This window comes from Rhyacophila brunnea, unplaced genomic scaffold (assembly GCF_057557595.1).
Source record: "Rhyacophila brunnea isolate RB1 unplaced genomic scaffold, BYU_Rbru_1.0 scaffold_11, whole genome shotgun sequence".
Classification (NCBI taxonomy): domain Eukaryota; kingdom Metazoa; phylum Arthropoda; class Insecta; order Trichoptera; family Rhyacophilidae; genus Rhyacophila; species Rhyacophila brunnea.
The window spans coordinates 24,642,052-24,660,429 of record NW_028232763.1 but is presented as its reverse complement, the minus strand read 5'-3'; the positions used below and the strand labels follow the sequence as shown (position 1 = coordinate 24,660,429).

Sequence of the window (18,378 nt, the reverse complement as noted above, 5' to 3'; positions counted from 1 at the left end):
GGACTGAGCGCCATATTACCGTTCTTGTGTCACCTTCTGCGCAAGTGTTGGAGAAAGAACAGTGTGCCACAGAGACTGAAGAGATGGTACCTTGGTTACTCTGCACATATTGGGGGTTCTATTCGACTGCAACAATAATTACAGAGGTAACACCCTCCTCAGCGTTTCCAGAAAGGTTTCAGCGCAGATTCTACTGTACAGGATTAGAAGTCCTATGCTTAAGAGTGATTTTGTCCCGGGATGTCCTACTTGCAGTACATTTCAACCCTTCGATGCCTCCTGCAGCAGTATCAAGATATTAATATACCTATTCTAGTGTTGGCGATAGACCGAGGGAAGCGGCGATAATTAATCTACAAAATCTTAACACCACTGCACATGGATGTACTGAGATATGACTAGGTATATTCTAAAACATTAGATCGAGAGCTTTAAAAGAATACTATTTTATGTAATAAAAATACTGTATGCAGTCATCAAATGTTTAAAATAATTATAAAGGAACATAAGGCTTCAAAATTATATAAACAGATTATCTACAACGTTTAAGGAATGTCTAGGCTTTTGCTCTGAAAATACTATAAAACCTCCATTTTGACCTACGTGGCGCACGGGGCCGTTAAATAAGAAGAAAAATTATCGAATTTAATTATTGTTAATAAATATAAACATTTAGTAAGTACTAATAGTTACTTATCATACCTATAAAAGAAAAATAAAGGTTATTGCGATTTTATATAAGTAGAATTACTATTAATAAAATATAAACGTCAGATAAATTTCATTTACTTACCTACCTAAAAATGTTTTTATTATCCATGAATTATTCTGATGGCTCAAAAATGATTCGATATTTGAAAGTAAAAATATGACGGTTGAAAAACAAAAATGAAAAAAGTTGAAATATGTTCGTCAAAATGATACTCGAAGTGAAGTATCATGTTTGCATTTTGTATTAGTATGTACTTTTACTCTATGTGGCCTTATTAGATTTAAATAAATCCATCAAATGTTGTGAAGAAATAAAGTATAGGTATTGAACTTTATAAGCACCGTAGCAATGAATTTGGAGAACGCGAACTTACATGTAGATAAAAACAAGGAATTATATTGGAAACACGTATTTCTTCAAATTCAAATCTCCCGAAATGTTAAAAAAAGGAAATGAAAGAGAAAATGTAAAAATATTAACAAATTATTGTTGAAATTGGTGTATAAATAAAATATGCTTAGGTATCATGGGAATAGCTAGAACGTTGATCAAATGCAAATGTTTCGAAATCAGAGACAGATACTTCAATCTTATTATTAATATCAATATAATATATAGTAAACCCTTTCTTTTATTCAACGAATATTTCACAAGATTTGAAAATGTAACATTCCATATTATATTGAACATTGATAAGCATTTTCATCTAAGACCTACTAGTATAAATTATCGCAATTGGGTATAAGGCTCGTAGCTTAATTGGTTAAAGCATATTGGCGCGATACCAGTGGATATACGGGTTCATATCACGTCGAGCATAGTATTTTTTTCAACTATGATTTTTTCTAGTGGTTTTCTAGAGGAGTTTTCAAGTTATATAGGTATGTTCAATATATAGCTGATATAGTTAGTAGACACTTGTGTAACGAGAAAAGAAAACGCGACACATCAATGACGATGGAGTATTTACGGTGTGTTTATCATTGTTTTAGACCAGGGGCGGGCAAAATTTTTGGATGGAGGGCCAAATTCAAGAATTCAAAATGAGCGGCGGGCCGCAAGTAAAATACCATTTTTAGATATACACTATTTATTATCACGAAAAATAAACATTACAAAAAAAATAATGAGAAGAATGAAAGTGTTGTACATTTTTTCAAATTCAGATGTTAATTTTGTGGTTGATATTTTCAAAACTGCTTGTAAATGGGCATCGGAGATATTTGATCGTAAAGAATTTTTATTGAGGTTCATGATCAAAAATGTTTGTTCACATATATAGGTTGATCCAAAAACAACGAACATTTTTCTTGCATAATCTTTAAGTTGTTCGAATTTGTCTGAATTAAGGGCATTGTAAGATTTGGATATATGTGTCGCTACATTTCAAAATCAGCCAAGTCCACCTTTAGGTGTTTTTGACTTTTTTGTGAATTGCTGAAGAACTACTGCTTTCTAACATTTCTGCATTATCAAAATGTAGAATTTATTAATTTAAAATATTCTATACTCGAAATAATATAAACTTTCACCCTTGTGTCTGTGTATTTGAGAAAACAAAAAGCTGTTTTTCTCCTATTCACCTATTATGGACATGGCTGATTTTGAAACCTAGCGACACATATCTTCGCGACGATGCAATTCTCTTAAATCAGTGTCACACTGCAGACCAATAATCTCAAGTTGTAGCTCTGTCAGTACACTATCAATATCTATTGAAAATGGATCGCGTACTGTTGCTAAACTTGTCTCAATTTTTCGGAAGTCACCAATTCTTTGTAAAAAATCGTCATTCAGAGCTTTAATAATTTTACCATATTCTTCAAATTTATATTCTGGTATATTCAGCAACTTCAAAGTTGGAAAGTGGTCCACGTTCTTATTCGATATTTGTCGAAGGAACAACTTGAGTTATAATTGAAATCCATTCAAACTCTTCACCATATCGTGGGCGTAGTTAAAAGTATTTAAATGTGTCAAGATGTTCAACATAGAAAATAGTGGTTACATAGTGTGAGACGAGACGCAAGGAAGACGTACTGAGATAATCCATTAACGAAACAACAAATTGTTCAAATTTTAATCTATTGTCAATATTTGTTAAAAAAATATAAAAAAAGTTATTCGTAATCAGAAGTACAATTAATGATGGCGGGCCGCAAAAAAATACCCGGCGGGCCACATGCGGCCCGCGGGCCGCAGTTTGCCCTCCCCTGTTTTAGACTTACTGAGTACAAACTCGTACCAATCAATTCAATGAGTAAACATTTTTCTTTCATAGAAACTTTTAACTTTCAGATTTCTTAGGCCCTATATTAGGTTTTTTTTTTTTGAAAACGTGTTATTATTAAAATTTTTACTTACAAAAATCAACATGGAAAACATACCCGTAAAATAATTAAATGATCAAAGGTATTATCACGAAAGTGGATCAATGATGCCGATTTTTTTTTGTATTTTTATCTGGAAATCGATCCCGAGGAATCAATCTACCAGTGAATGTTTTCGATTTAGATTGATGCAACAATGTGGTCTATAAACTCTGCAATTGCTCAATATTGGTTCAGTAGTATTTGCAGAAGACAAGCAGACAATACCAAGAATTCTATAAGCACCTACTTATAAAATTGTACAAGTAGTATTAATAGTATTATAGATTGTAAGATTATCTTTTAATTAAAAAAACAATCAATAAAAGCAAATATTTGAGCATTTGAGCGTAGGTACATTCTCAGAAAACTGTATCTTAACAATGGGATTGTAATGCTGTCACTCGATGCTCTGTGGCACTACACATTTAACAATGTTTTTCTTCTCTATTACATTATAGCAAATCGGGATTAATATAAGAACGTCGTAATAATTGCTGACTTAAAAAAATATTTATATAATACAAACATGACCTATTCAAATTCTTACATGACCTAAACTAATGCCCAGCTGCAGTAGATAAAATGCAGGGCGAGGTTTGTCTGATCACACTATTTGGAATTCCACTACAATATTAATGTGCCATAATACCGGGTTGTTTACTTTTAAACTAGAAACGGAGAAGAGTGAGGTGAGCTACGAAAGGTCTTCATGCAGCAGTGGTTCGTCCCCAGCTGATTATGATCAAGTTATGTGTATTAATATCTCATTATCCGTTCTGTTTCGAGCATTGCACACAGTTTGGTTATGTATTAAAATATTTAAAATTATTATAATTGTTTTATTAGTGGAAAAATATTTGTTTATATAGACATTTTCTAGGCATTGCCATGTTTACAATTTTATAATAAACATACTTCACATACATCGAAATATTTTTAGGCGTTGCCACAGCGTTCGTGCTCGCAAATGTGCTCGCAAAATTAATATTTATTTTGTATTAAGTTATATAAATATTAACGAATAATTTCTACTAGGTCACTAGGTACTCGTCAAAAAAAAATTATAAACAATATTTTTACTAAACTGACAATGGAAAAATATTTATTGATAACTACTGAATTAGTTTTTGGTTTTTTCAAGTATGATGTAATAATTTGTGACTTAATTATACTTATTATAATATGTCTACTCTTTTAGTTAATGTACTTCTAGGCCGTGTATAAGTGGTGGAAGATAATATTTTTTTCAAAAAAGATGGGCAAAATAAAATTTTGATGCATCCAATCAAAGGCAATGTACTGAACAATGAATTGCATCTATAAGTGGTTTAATTAACGATGCGTTATCTAATCTAAAAACAAAAATAAAATAACATTTTTAAAATTTAAAGATAAACTTTACTTTCAATGAAAAAAATGAGTTCAATTAGCACTCTAACGGTAATGTGTAAACATTGCATGTGCCGACTCAATTAGTAATTCCAGGATTATATACGTATATACCCAATGTATTTTTAGATGGTCAATGAATATCAAATTTATTAGTTAGAAATTCGACTGTGGCTTTGAGGTCCTTGATAATATTTGTAGGTCATTACTGAACCCCCTGAAGTCTTTCTTCAACCTTTCCATATCTGAGTCGAATTTGAAGAACAGTTCCTTTTTGAACTCTTCAAGCTTAGATGAAAATACGTCCGTGCCGGAGATTATAAATTGTCAGTTATCAGATAAAGAGATTGTGCGGGAGAACCGGTGATGCTGCAACTTTTGAACTTCCATTTTAGACGGGTGCTGAAGGACATTTTCTAAAAATTTGGATGCAGGGGTTCCTGAACATTGTTGGTGGAAGCTTAATTTACAGGTGTTGTATTGTAACCAGTGATGTCCCGTGGGGGTAGGCAGATTGACCATCGCTCTGGGCGGCAGTTACTCGAAGGGCGGCAAATCGAGGAACATCATTTGGAGTATATAGCAACAGCTACCTAAACTTAGTAATAACAATATCTTTCCATTAAAAAATTCAGCTCACTGGTTTTGTCGGTTTCGCGATATCTAGTTTACTTCCGTTTCCCTTCGACGTCCTTGGTGACCAGAAACGACACGTGCAGATTTGCGAATAATTAGTCTGATATTTTGTTAGTAATGTATCTAGGTATACAACACATTTGAAAAGATGATAAAAATAGTGTGTAAAAATGAGGCGGCATTTTGGCGCTGCCTAGGGTCGGCATTTTATCTTAGGACGTCACTGATTGCGACTCTCTTCCAGTTGACAAAACGACATTATAATAAATCCCCCGAATGAAAGTATATCAAATAAATAACGACCAAATAATGAGCACCTACAAATAATTAGTAATAAGCAGGTGTACTGGCTGTTGTTAAAAGCTGATTTGAACACTGCTTACAATTAACTATTGTAACAATTAATGATAATTACGGGGACAGATAAAAAATATTTAAAGTCGGTTATAGGTTATGAATTTATAAATATCACTAGATTTTAAACGTAATAAAGTTTGCAACTTTAAAACACTTTATAACAAATCACATATTTATTATGTTAGTTAGAGGCATAACGAAAAAGTCCAACGTGTTTTTAGAGACATTACATCATAACTATGATATAATTATTTCACCGAAACCTGGTTGAACGAATCAATTTATGATAGAGAAATAATGGACGATAGATACCATTTTTTTGAAGAGATCGTCGCCTATCTGCTTTTACCAGGAAAATAGTGGAGGCCGAGTTTTATTTGCTATTTTCAATGAATTGAAAGCTATTCGCAAACACTCCTGGGAAAGCGATGTCGAAGATATCTGGGTATCATTGTCGCTTACCAATACTCTTATCTGAAAAAATACTATCATCATTGTGCAGTTTACTTACCACCCCCTGTTACCGAGTTCTAACATGTCCCACTTTCTTGAAAAAGCTAGTCGCGTACTAACCAAGAATAATTCATAATATGAGATTTTAATTTACCAAACATCACCAGGTCCACGACAACCAACTTAGGACACTCAATGCCTGATATTTACAAATTCACAACAGGACAATCATTAGTTGACTTCATGTCTTTCTGCAATCTTACACAGTGTAACAGTATTGGTAATATGAATAACAAAATACTAGATTTTGCTCTAACAAACTCACCCTTGGCAACTAGCGTTTCATTCAGTACTACTCTCTTATCTAAGATGGATGAACACTATCCACCACTTGAAATCTCTGTTAACTTATAACACACCAAGATGTTGCGACACTATCCGTCTTTCAAGTAAGTACAATTTCCGTCAGTTTAACTACGATGAGATAAACACTCAATTAAATGACATTAACTGGAACTGTTCACTAAAATCAAACTCGCATGTGGATTCCAAACTTGAAATTTTCTATGAACAAATTAACTCCATCATCAAATCGACTACACCTCTTCTTAAGCCGAATAACGTAAAATATTCATCCTGGTACTACTCGGCCCTCATTAAAATGATCAGAGAGAAAACAAAATTTTACAAGAAATACAAAAATTATGGAAACCCACTAGACAACATAACTTTTGGTCTTCTTCGTAGTCGGTGTAAATCAGAAATAAAAGCGTGCAATTCCAAGTTGATCCTTCAAACAGAAAACAACATAAAGCATAATCCTAAGATCTTCTGGTCGTATGTAAAAAGCAAAAAAAAAAACTCATCTGCCATACTAGCTGAAATGTTTTATCATAACGAATTGGCTTCTGACGAATCCTCAATCTGCGATCTTTTTGCCAAATACTTGATATCAGTCTATTCAAACGACACGAGTTTCAGTACTGTAACACCCAATACCAGTTCCTCTTCCAATAATCTAGGACTGATTCAGTTAGATAATACATGTATCTTAGCAGAGCTTAAACTGATAGATTCTTCCAAAGGTGCTGGTCTCGACGGTATTCACCCTATTTTAATAAAAAAAAACTGCGCTAAATCTCTCGTCCTCCTACTATCCATTATTAATAACGCATCACTTCAATCAGGAATATTTCATACAATTTGAAAAAAGGAGTTTATCATACCCATTTTTAAAAAGGGCTGTCTCTCCGACGAGACTAACTAAAGACCTATATCGCTACTTTCATCTTTGGCAAAAATATTCGAAAAGTTTATTCAAAAAATTATTTATTACCATGTCAAACAATCTTTAACGAACTTTCAGTATGGATTTTTACCTCGACGATCAACTTCATCAAACTTAGTTGCTTATGTAAACTACCTGAAAGAATCTATTGACGAGTTCAAGTAAACAAGTTCATTCAAGTTACACAGACTTTAGTAAAGCTTTCGATACAGTCAATCACAAATTACTGTACAAAAAACTCAGCTACTTGCATTTTCGTGGCCCCTTCCTATCATGGCTGTACTATTATTTTTAATTAACCGTTCACAAAGTGTCGTAATTAACGGCCATCATCTGACGCGTTCCCAGTTCCACCTGGCGTACTACAAGGCTCACATCTCGGACCACTACTTTTCTGCATTTTTATTAATGACATTACTAAAGTGCTTCTTAATTCTAATTAGAAGGAAGTACAAAATGTTGATGATATCTCTCTTTTCCAGAAGGACCTAGATAATGTTCATAAGTGGTGTATCGAACATCACATGATTCTTAACTCTGACAAGTGCTTTCACATGAAACTCACTCGTCGCCGTTTTCCATACCAGGCAAAATATCACATAGATAGATGGCAAGGAGCTCAATCATCTCGGGATGATTATTGATTCCAATTTGATGTTCCACTACCACTTCAATTATTTCTAAAGCCAATTCAAAGCTGGGTTTTCTTTTGAGGCTATCGAAGGATCTCAAAAAACCTTCTACCAAAATTGTTCTCTATAACACTCTGGTACGATCTCAACTTGAGTACTGCAGTTCAATATGGAACCCACACTACACTATCCATGTCAACAGATTGAAACGAGTGCAAAAACGATTTTTAAATCATCTATCTTTCAGCAATCACCTCAATATCAACTTACCCAATTATTCTTCTCAATTGGAGCATTTCGAAATCCAATCTTTAGAAACTCGCCGTACTATTTCTGACCTCACATTTTCTCACTTGTATAATATTCATACATATAAAACCAATTTTACAATTGTCCGGTGGCTCGACTCTGCAGAACCTTGAATCTTCACAGTGATCGAGTGGATTTTGTTCTCTTGCCCCTTTCAAATTAAGTTGCTCCAAAATCCATGACTATTGAATCTGGACGACTGCTTATATTTATTGTATTTTTCTTTTCTTGCATTGCTTGTCTTATCTAAAGATCTATCTATCCTAGATCCTAGATCTATCCTAGAACTTTATTTATGTTTTCTGTTTTTTTTCTTCTCTCTATTTTTCTGTAAGTAACGATCCCAATTCTAACTCTCTAATTATATTCATTACAGATGTACATCATATTATTTGATCTAATTTAATTTGATTTATTTGCTTTTTGTGTCCGCCTGTTATTTGGACCATCACATATTATATTCATATTTATACTTTGTGATTGATCCTGTTGGTTGACCTAAATAAATAAAAAAAAAAAATATGTTAATTATGGAAGAATAACATTATAGGGAAAATATAGAATCATATAAACTGTACGTCATTTATACCTAGTAATCGTTTTGTTTATACCTAGTAATGTTTGAAAAGAATAATCAATTTAAACATAAATAAATTATGTATAATTATCATAATATTTAGATCATATGTAATGATTAGTTTTATAAATATAAAAAGAAAAACGTAAACTTTGACTGAAATTGGGAAGGAAGAAGATGTTTGTCAATTTTAGAGTTCGAGTAATTTGAATGAGTAAAATAATCTGTTTTAAATATTAGTTGTGATATGTAGTTCCTAATACACAATCAAAATAGACAAGCTCGAGGATAAATGGTTCACGTGTTTGAGGATGAAATCACACATCGCAGACATAATAGATGTTTAGTTTTTGCTTTTACTACAATAAACATATTAAAATATGTGGATTTACCAAATTGTTTAATTGACTTGCTCGTGCGTAATTTTTTAATGTTTATGTACTAGAGAGTAGCTTGTACAATAGTGGAGAAATTTTATTTTGTTGAACCAAAAATACGAACAACATTGTGTTTGGTTTTATTTATTACGGGATAAAAGTAAAGAAATTGTAAAAGTGTAAAAAGTGCAATAAACTAATACAATATTAGGTAAAATTACAGTGGGTCACAGACACATCTAATCTACTATAAGTAACCTTCATAATATAAATTTATTGAACGATCATTCGAAGAAAAAATGCCAATTAGTCCAGCCTACTAGTTAAAATCGTCGTAATTAAATAGGATATTGAAATTGGAAAAGCACATTGGCGCGAAAAAGGACGTTGGTCTTTGTTGATGCGGAATCTGTTATTTGATCATTTGTCGGGAAAACCAGTACTGCCGGCTTGATCGGAAAAACTGCAGCACCTAGGCGGGATATAGGTGGTGGAATTATTGTTTGTTTGACAGCACCAGCATAGGATGAAGTGGAACCTTCACAGGCTTTCATTTTTATGACTTACAATTGACGAACAATTCCTCCATTCGTGGAAATCTGTTGTACTATAATTCTAACAGATGCTCAATTTTCTGCTAATTTGGCAACTTACTGTTGCGGCAAACAAATGCATCATTGTATATGGCTTGATGCTTAATGCGATTGATAATTTCTTCTTCCTCACTTTCAGTCTCATTCTCTTCTCTGGTTGAACGAGATTGGAAATAATATTCGCGTCACTCATTATTTAAAACCTGGATCACATGAATCATATTCTAACCACTCCTCTATTTTTTCTCTATTAACATTTTCCTCATTTGCCATTAGCTCACATATTTCAGATACTATTTCACTTGTCTCAGGCTAGATAGAAACCAAAATATGTCTTTCTACATCTGGTAGAATTTTCGTCCACGATCGAACGAGTGTTAATGACTTTATTTTGTTCCAAGATTGAGTTACTCCATGTACATATCGCATCCAATATTGTGTTTTTTGGCAACTCCTTACTCTTAAAAAAAATATAATTTCTGGAACCAATTTAGTTTTGAACCAATCTTCAAAGATTCTTCTATCCACCCTTGCTCCTTTCTGGTTGTAATAATAATTAACTGGAAGATTTTTTTTCTACCCGTCTATCTTATTGGAGGAGGTATTAATCAGCGCCACGTGGCTCTTCAGTTCAAATCGAAGAAAGGATATGGATTCAACTATATTCTTGAGATTTGGGGTCCATAAGAAGTGAATTTTATTTTCGTGAAATTAATATTGTCCATTGTTAATCTATCGCGTAAAATAATATATTTTACTTACTTAATTATAAGTTTTCTTACTAAAATTTATACTAACTTAATACGAGAAATTAAAAAGTTATGGTATATATTTTTATTTATGTATGTAGGTCCATCATAATTATGCAGTAATGTAAGCATAAGTTATTTTACATAATATAATTTTTAGAAAAATAAAGAATTCACATTATTTATTTGTTTTATATTTTACTATTCACTAGTAGGTATATGAAGTTTTAATTTAGGGATTTGTTACAATATAAAATAGGATATAATTATGTGATATGATACACATTACGTGAATATAATAATATATTAAGTTACTTTTACTCATTTAAAATATTATAAAAGTAGTCTGTAGTTAGTAGAGGGATCTCTCCCTCACAATATGGACCCTTTGTGCTGGGGAAACAAGGCCTTGGCCAAATGAACGATAATGGTTCCCGTCTGGTAGATTTTGCCTCCATGAACGGTCTTGTGATTGATTGGTGGTAGTCATTTCCCTTATAAGACCGGTCATGAATAAATATACATGGATATCGCCAGAGGTAACAAAATAATCCAGATCGACCACATCATGGTTGAAACGAAATATCGGCATTACCCGCTAGACGTGCAGACAAATAGGTGCAGACAATGCATAGCGATCACGTACTCTTAGTGGGGAAATCCCTTGTACTTAGTAAACTAGTTCCAAATCCCAAAGGGATGGATAGGCTCGATGTGGAAAGACTTAAAAGCAACCGAGCGCGTGCCACTTATAGTGAACTGAAGCTGCAAAGGCGCTTACGTGATGCTCTTTCAGGTATGTCTTCCATCGAATCGGAGCCCATTGAAGGAGAGTAAGCATTTTTCCTTGATGCCATAATGAACTCTGTAACGCTGCCGTAGAGGAGCGTCCTACTCACAGGCTGGACTGGACGTCACCTCATATTTCATGCGAGATGATTGAGAAGAGGAAACTCGTGAAGGAATGGCGAGACAGTGGTGTTTATTACCCACAGCACTACGGTGCATGGTTGCAGCATCAGTCTCGTGCGGCTCCGTCTCGGGACGGAATGAGCACTTAAAATCACTTCTTTCAGACACGTTTAAAGGGTCATAGAAAGCGGCCGTGCATATCCACGGTTGTGCATATAATGACGGGTGGTGGTGGGCACTTTAACGGTACCTTGGTTACTCTGCACATATTGGGGGTTCTATTCGACTGCAACAATAATTACAGAGGTATCACTCTCCTCAGCGTTTCCGGGAGGGTTTCAGCGCAGATTCTTCTGTACAGGTATAGAAGTCCTATGCTGGAGAGTGATATATTAATAAATATAAACATTTAGTTGGTACTAATAGTTCCTTATGATATAAAAGAAAAATAAAGGTTATTGCGATTTTATATAAGTAGAATTATTATTAATAAAATATAAACGTCAGATGATTTCATTTTCTTACCTACCTACCTAAAAATGTTTTTATTATCCATGAATTATTCTGATGGCTCAAAAATGAATCGATATTTGAAAGTAAAAACATGACGTTTGAAAAACAAAAATGAAGAAAGTTGAAATAGTGTCTTAAGCGTCAATTACATTGAGCTTCTTTACGAGCTGTTTGTTGGCGAATTTAAAATCGGGCGATTCAGCTACTGCGATTTGATGATTACACACAACACTTTCCATTCGCTGAGAAGCCACAAGTCAGCGACTATTTTTTTTGGACAGAACGTAGTTCGTTTTTTTACCGGGAGGTTGCTACTGCGCAGTAGCAACCTCTCGCAGTTAGTAGTACTGCAGTGTTGACAACCTGCTTGTTAGCTTGTTCGATGATTACACTGGGCGACTTTACAGGCAGATTATAAATTTGCCAACAAACAGCTCGTAAAGAAGCTCAATGTAATTGACGCTTTAGACTATATACATCAATAGTGTAGTTCGTTAAAATGATACACGAAGTGAAGTATCATGTTTGCATTTTCTATAAGTATGGAGTTTTACTCTATGTGGCCTTATTAGATTTAAATAAGCCCATCGAATATTGTGAAGGAATAAAGTATAGGTATTGAACTTTATAAGCACCGTAACAATGAATTTGGAGAACGCGAGCTTACATGTAGATAAAAACAAGGAATTATATTGGAACACGTATTTCTTCAAATTCAAATCTCACGAAATGATAAAAAAAAAGAAAATGTAAAAATATTAACATATTATGTAATAATGGTATTGTATAAATATAGATGTCGTTGTATGTAATCATTTGCATTATTTGTTCTTGAAATTTTAATGTATGTAATAATTCTAATTCAAGCATGTATTAATTAAAATATGTATGGAATAAAAATCGGTAAAATAAAAATAATAGTTTAATGTTTCTGTAACTACTGCCACCTATTTCATTTCACTCAAATCATTAAGTGTATAATTATAATTTTAAAATATAGATACCGTTGTATCATTTGATCATGGCGTTAAATTCGTATTTTTTATTAATTGAAATTTGAAACAGGCCGATGGGTTTTATATCTCTCATAAGATTTATTTGATGACATTTTTAAAGAATTCGAATTGGACGTTTTTGAAAAATTGTACATAATATTATTGATATGAGCATGTGGTAATTTCATTTTTGTTTTTTATAAAATGCGAACAGGGTACTTTTAAATTTTAAACACAAATAACAGATGTCAGTAGTGTTTGTATCTTCAGTTTAGACGCTTTACCATTGTTTGGGCTAGTGAACGGGTGGGCGGGCAGCCTCGAGAGTATTGTGGCGGACAACCAATAAGACAATAAGTATTCTGAAAAATATGCGTATTTGTTATAATTTTAGTGTCAACAATCAATCAGAGCAAAAATAAATGAAAGAAAGTGAAACAAATCCAGGCATCATAACTACCTGCCAATTTTTTTTTATTGTTAATTCTACGATATCTGAGTACCTATGTATTGTTGCATATTAAATAGTAACACTCAATGACGGTTTTCATATAAAAAAGTATATGGGGAACACCAAAACTGGAATCGTCTTAGGCATCTGGGACTTACTTAAAAATGCAATTGCAGCACCAACTAAAATTAAAGTTAATTTTATTATGACTGTTATTAGTGTTATTAGTGTTATTACGGTAGCTAGTATTAAGTATCCAGATGTGCTCCACCAGAATTCAACTGATACTGTAGAACGACATACATTTATTTTCTACAATGATATCTGGATTCTAGATTGTAGCATACAATTTCATTAAAAAAGTCATCGATATTTCTAAAAAAAATAAATATGTGGGTTTATCTTGAAATAATTTTTATTTACTTATTATATAGAATTGAGGTTCGGTATTATACTTTAAAATTATTAATAATATTTTTAAATTATTTCTCTGTCTTCTACACGTTCGAAAGAACTTCGCAACTTCGATACTTTTTGAAATATCGAGAGAAAATTCTACTGGAATGGTATCGGTTCTACGGCAAAGATTTCAGATTGACAGACTAGAAGAGAGATTATTATATTATATACCACCATAAAAAATAAAACTTATATAATAATACATACTAAAAATGTACCTTTTCTAAAAACTATTCAAGTTTTCTCGATATAGGTCCAGTAACTTTTGAGTTATACCGAAACATAGAATACAGAAAACATAAATGCTTAGGTATCATGGGAATAGCTAAAATGTTGATCAAATAAATCCAAATGTTTAGAAATCAGAGACAGATACTTCAATCTTATTATAAATATAGACATAAAATAGATGAAGTTAGTAGAAACTAATGTATCGAGAAAAGACAACGCGACACATCAATGACAATGGAGTAGGTATTTACGATGTGTGTATCATTATTTTAGGCATAAAGCCCACTAAAGCACGCGACCGGGGTGCTCGCTCATTTTTGCAATTTGGGCGGTGAATCACCATCAATACAATAGAAGGTACACAGCGTATGACGAATATAATGCCACGCGCGCCTTATATTTCAACGCACACATAATCGAGCGCAGCGTCCTGATGTCATAGCACGACAATAAAACGAAAATACTATGCGAAACCGCGAGGGTCACTAATTTACTCGGCGGCGGCAGCGTCGTCAAACAGGCGCGCGCTTTTTAAGCATACACATATTTTAATTTATTCTACACCTTGCGCTTACATCGCTTATTGTTATTACAAATAATAACTTACTATGCTAGCACAATGCATCATTGTCAAAATGAATTTAGAGCAGACAAATAAATTACTAAACTTTATAGCTTTGCAAAGAAACACGAGGCGAAATATAATCGGCGCTGCTTTTTACATAGGTGAGAGGTAGTGCGCGGCAAGAGGCATGTGATTATGGTTATGAATATACGCTTCTCACGCCGACTGCGCCCGCTCGTCCGTCTTGGTGCGCTTTATGCCTTAGACTTACAATCAGAGCGTTGGAGAGGAGTTCAGAGCATGGAACAGTGGAGCAGTGGGGTTTTACCCGGAGCAGGAGTGGAGCATGTGCACCGACAATTTGTAGGTAGTGCTCCATTGCTCAGGGTGTTTTTTTATTATTTAATTTTCGTAGTAAAATCCAATGAAAATATTATATTTGACACTTTGCAACATTGGAATTATTTGAAATACAACAACACTGCCTCACCCCACTTTAATAACCTCACCTTATTTAAACCAACTTATTTTTTTTTTAACATTTGTATATATTATATAATATTATAATACCTACCTAAATAAGTATAAAACTTTTTACCTGGAGCAGGCGGGGTTGGAGCAACTCAAAAAATGGTCCGCTCCAATCATCTGCTTACAATAATTAATCTTAATCGTAATTTAACTTAGGAATTCTGAGTAACTGCATACTCGTACCAATCGATTCAAGAGTAAACATTTTTTATGCATATCAATTTTTAACTTTCTCATATTATATTAGGCCCTACACTAAGGATTATTATTGAAAACGTGTTATTATTAAAATGTTTACTTATAAATATCAAGATAGATAGGTTACATACATACCAGTAAAATAATTAAATGGCCAAAGAAATTATCACGAAAGCAGATCTTCGATGCCCATTTTTTGCATTCCTATCTGGAAATCGACCATGAGGAATTAATCTACCAGCGAATGTTTCAGATTGGTGGAACAAAAGTCTATAAACTTTGAAATTGATCAATATTAGTTCAGTTAGTTTTTGAGGGAGATAGATAGAGTACCTATAATTTTATTAGTACCTACATACTTATAAAATTGTATAATATAGGTTGTAAGTTTATTTTTGAATTAAAAAAAACAATTTTACTTTTTAATATTTTTTGGACATAAATTTGTACACTAATCAATGAAAGCAAAGAATATTTGATCGTATATTCTCAGTCATTCCCACTCAAAACTCACCTGATGAAAAAGTGGAGGAGCTATATGAAGAAATTAGTACGTTGAAAAATAAACGGAAATGTCACTTCACTATCATCATGGGAGACTTTAATGCACGAATCGGATCTCAACACCAGGATGATGTAGCGGTCGGGCACTTCGGACATGGCACCAGGGATGGCCGAGGAGACATGTTAGTGGAGTTTGCGGAAAACCACAATCTCTACATCATGAACTCATTCTTCAAAAAGAAGCCTTCCCGAAAATGGACATGGCGAAGCCCAGCAAAACGAACCAGCGAAATCGACTACATCCTCACCGACAAGAAGGATATTTTTCTAGACTGCACAGTCATTAACAAATTTAATACTGGCAGCGACCACCGAATGGTAAGGTGTAAAGTACGATTTAACATCAAACGTGAGAGATCCAAACTGATGCAGAAGCCCAGAGTCCGCAGAGGCTTGAGAAGCAGAGTCGAATTCCAACAAGAGCTGGAGAACAGGCTAGCGGCTTTCCAAGCTGAAAATGACCCCATCTCCCTACAAAACACCGAGGCAGTAACAAACATCATTATAGAATCTTCGGAAGAGACAGTTGCTTCTGTGGTTGAACGAGTAAGCAAACTTTCAAAGGAAACGTTGGATCTTATGAAGCTGCGTAGGAGTACAAAAAGCGAGCAACAAGTTGCAAATGATCTCGAATACTCCACGCTGTGCAAAACTCTACGTAAAAACATACAAGAAGATCTTCGTAAGTTCAATATGAACCTTGTAGAATCAATTGTTGCATCAGGAAGGAGCTTACATAAGAACAAGCAGCATCTGTCAATAGGGAGACGGCAGATCACGACACTAAAAGCGCAAAATGGAAGTATCGTGCGTAACTGGGATCATCTACTGGACACTGTTGTAGAGTTTTACAGCGCTCTATACAAAGATGACACTGACATCAACTCAGATCTTCCGGTGAACGGAGAATATGGAGATCCTCTTCCCGAGGTTACTACCACAGAGGTGGAATATGCTATAATGTGCATGAAGAGTGGGAAAGCCCCGGGAGAAGATGGGCTGACTATCGATGTTCTCAAACGGGCCGAGAGGACGGTGAGCGATGTGCTCGCACGTCTGTTCACGTCTTGTCTGCACGAAGAGAACATCCCAGAGTCATGGAAAAATGCCTCCATTATTATTCTTCATAAGAAAGGAGACACTGAAGATCTGAAAAACTATCGACCAATTAGTCTACTGCCAATTCTGTATAAGGTTTTCACGAAAATACTCTCAAACCGTCTCGAAACAGTTCTAGACGAGAACCAACCAAGAGAGCAAGCCGGATTCAGAAGAGGCTACAGTACTATGGATCATATACAGGTCTTCAGGGAAATCATAGAGCGCTACCAGGAATACAAACTGCCATTATATCTTGGTTTTATAGACTGTGAAAAAGCGTTTGATTCCATCAAAAAATTCTCAATTATAGACGCCCTTAACAACCAAGGAATTTCCAAACGCTATATAAACATATTTAACAGTATATACAGTGATGCCACAGCATGCGTGAAACTCCACAAACGGTCGTGTAAATTCCCCATTAACAAAGGTGTCCGGCAAGGTGATACCATTTCACCTAAACTATTCACCGCTACTCTTGAGGACTTATTTAGGAAACTTGATTGGGAGGAAAAAGGTGTTCCAATTAATGGGGAGCACCTCAGTCACCTGCGCTTTGCAGATGATATTGTTATACTCTCACAAGACCCGAAAGACCTCCAAGGTAGAATGCAAGAACTCGCGGATGTCAGTCAAACGGTCGGTCTAAAGATAAATGTCTCAAAGACAAAAGTGATGAAGAACTGTTTTTCGGACCCTGCGATTATCTGTATTTCTGGCACCCAACTCGAGCAAGTCAGCAGCTACGTCTATCTCGGACAGCAGGTGTCCATAGACGGAAGCATGCACGATGAAATTGCTCGAAGAACAAAGCTGGGATGGAGTGCTTTCGGACGTCTGAATATTATCTTTAAGAGTGACCTACCATTATGTCTTAAGCGTAGGGTGTTCAACCAATGTGTGCTACCCGTGCTCACGTATGGCTGCGAGACGTGGACCCTCAACACGAGAGATGTCCAAAGGCTAAGAGTCACACAGCGAGGCATGGAGAGTGCATGTTGGGCGTCACGCGAAAGGACCGTAAGAGGAACGAATGGGTTAGAAAGCAGACAAGAGTACGCGATGTAATAGACGTTGCCAAACAGCTGAAATGGAGATGGGCGGGGCACATTGCTCGCCGAAAGGACGGCCGCTGGACAAATGCTGTCATCCAGTGGTACCCAAGGGGTACGAAACGGCCACAGGGTCGCCCTAAAAGTCGCTGGATTGACGAACTGGTAAAGTTCGGCGGAAATACGTGGCAGCGAACGACACAGGACCGAGAGAGTTGGAGAAAGCTTGGGGAGGCCTTCATCCAGCAGTGGATTGACCCCGGCTGATGATGATGATATTATCAGTAAATTGTATTTAATTGCATGTTTTGTAATTCCGTCACTAGGCACTAAACTCTGCTATAAAAATTTAATACCGCATG

General features: G+C 34.8%; 1 protein-coding gene across 1 annotated transcript in view; it reads left to right on the top strand.

Moving 5' to 3' along the window:
* The first annotated feature begins 11,143 nt into the window (after nt 1-11,143).
* The window catches only part of LOC147078508 (uncharacterized), a 144,494-nt gene continuing 137,259 nt past the window's right edge, over nt 11,144-18,378 (top strand). The window contains exons 1-2 of the mRNA XM_085960482.1: nt 11,144-11,240; nt 15,793-16,898. Coding sequence (XP_085816608.1) covers nt 11,144-11,240; nt 15,793-16,898 — 1,203 coding nt within the window. The remainder of the gene's footprint in view (nt 11,241-15,792; nt 16,899-18,378) is intronic.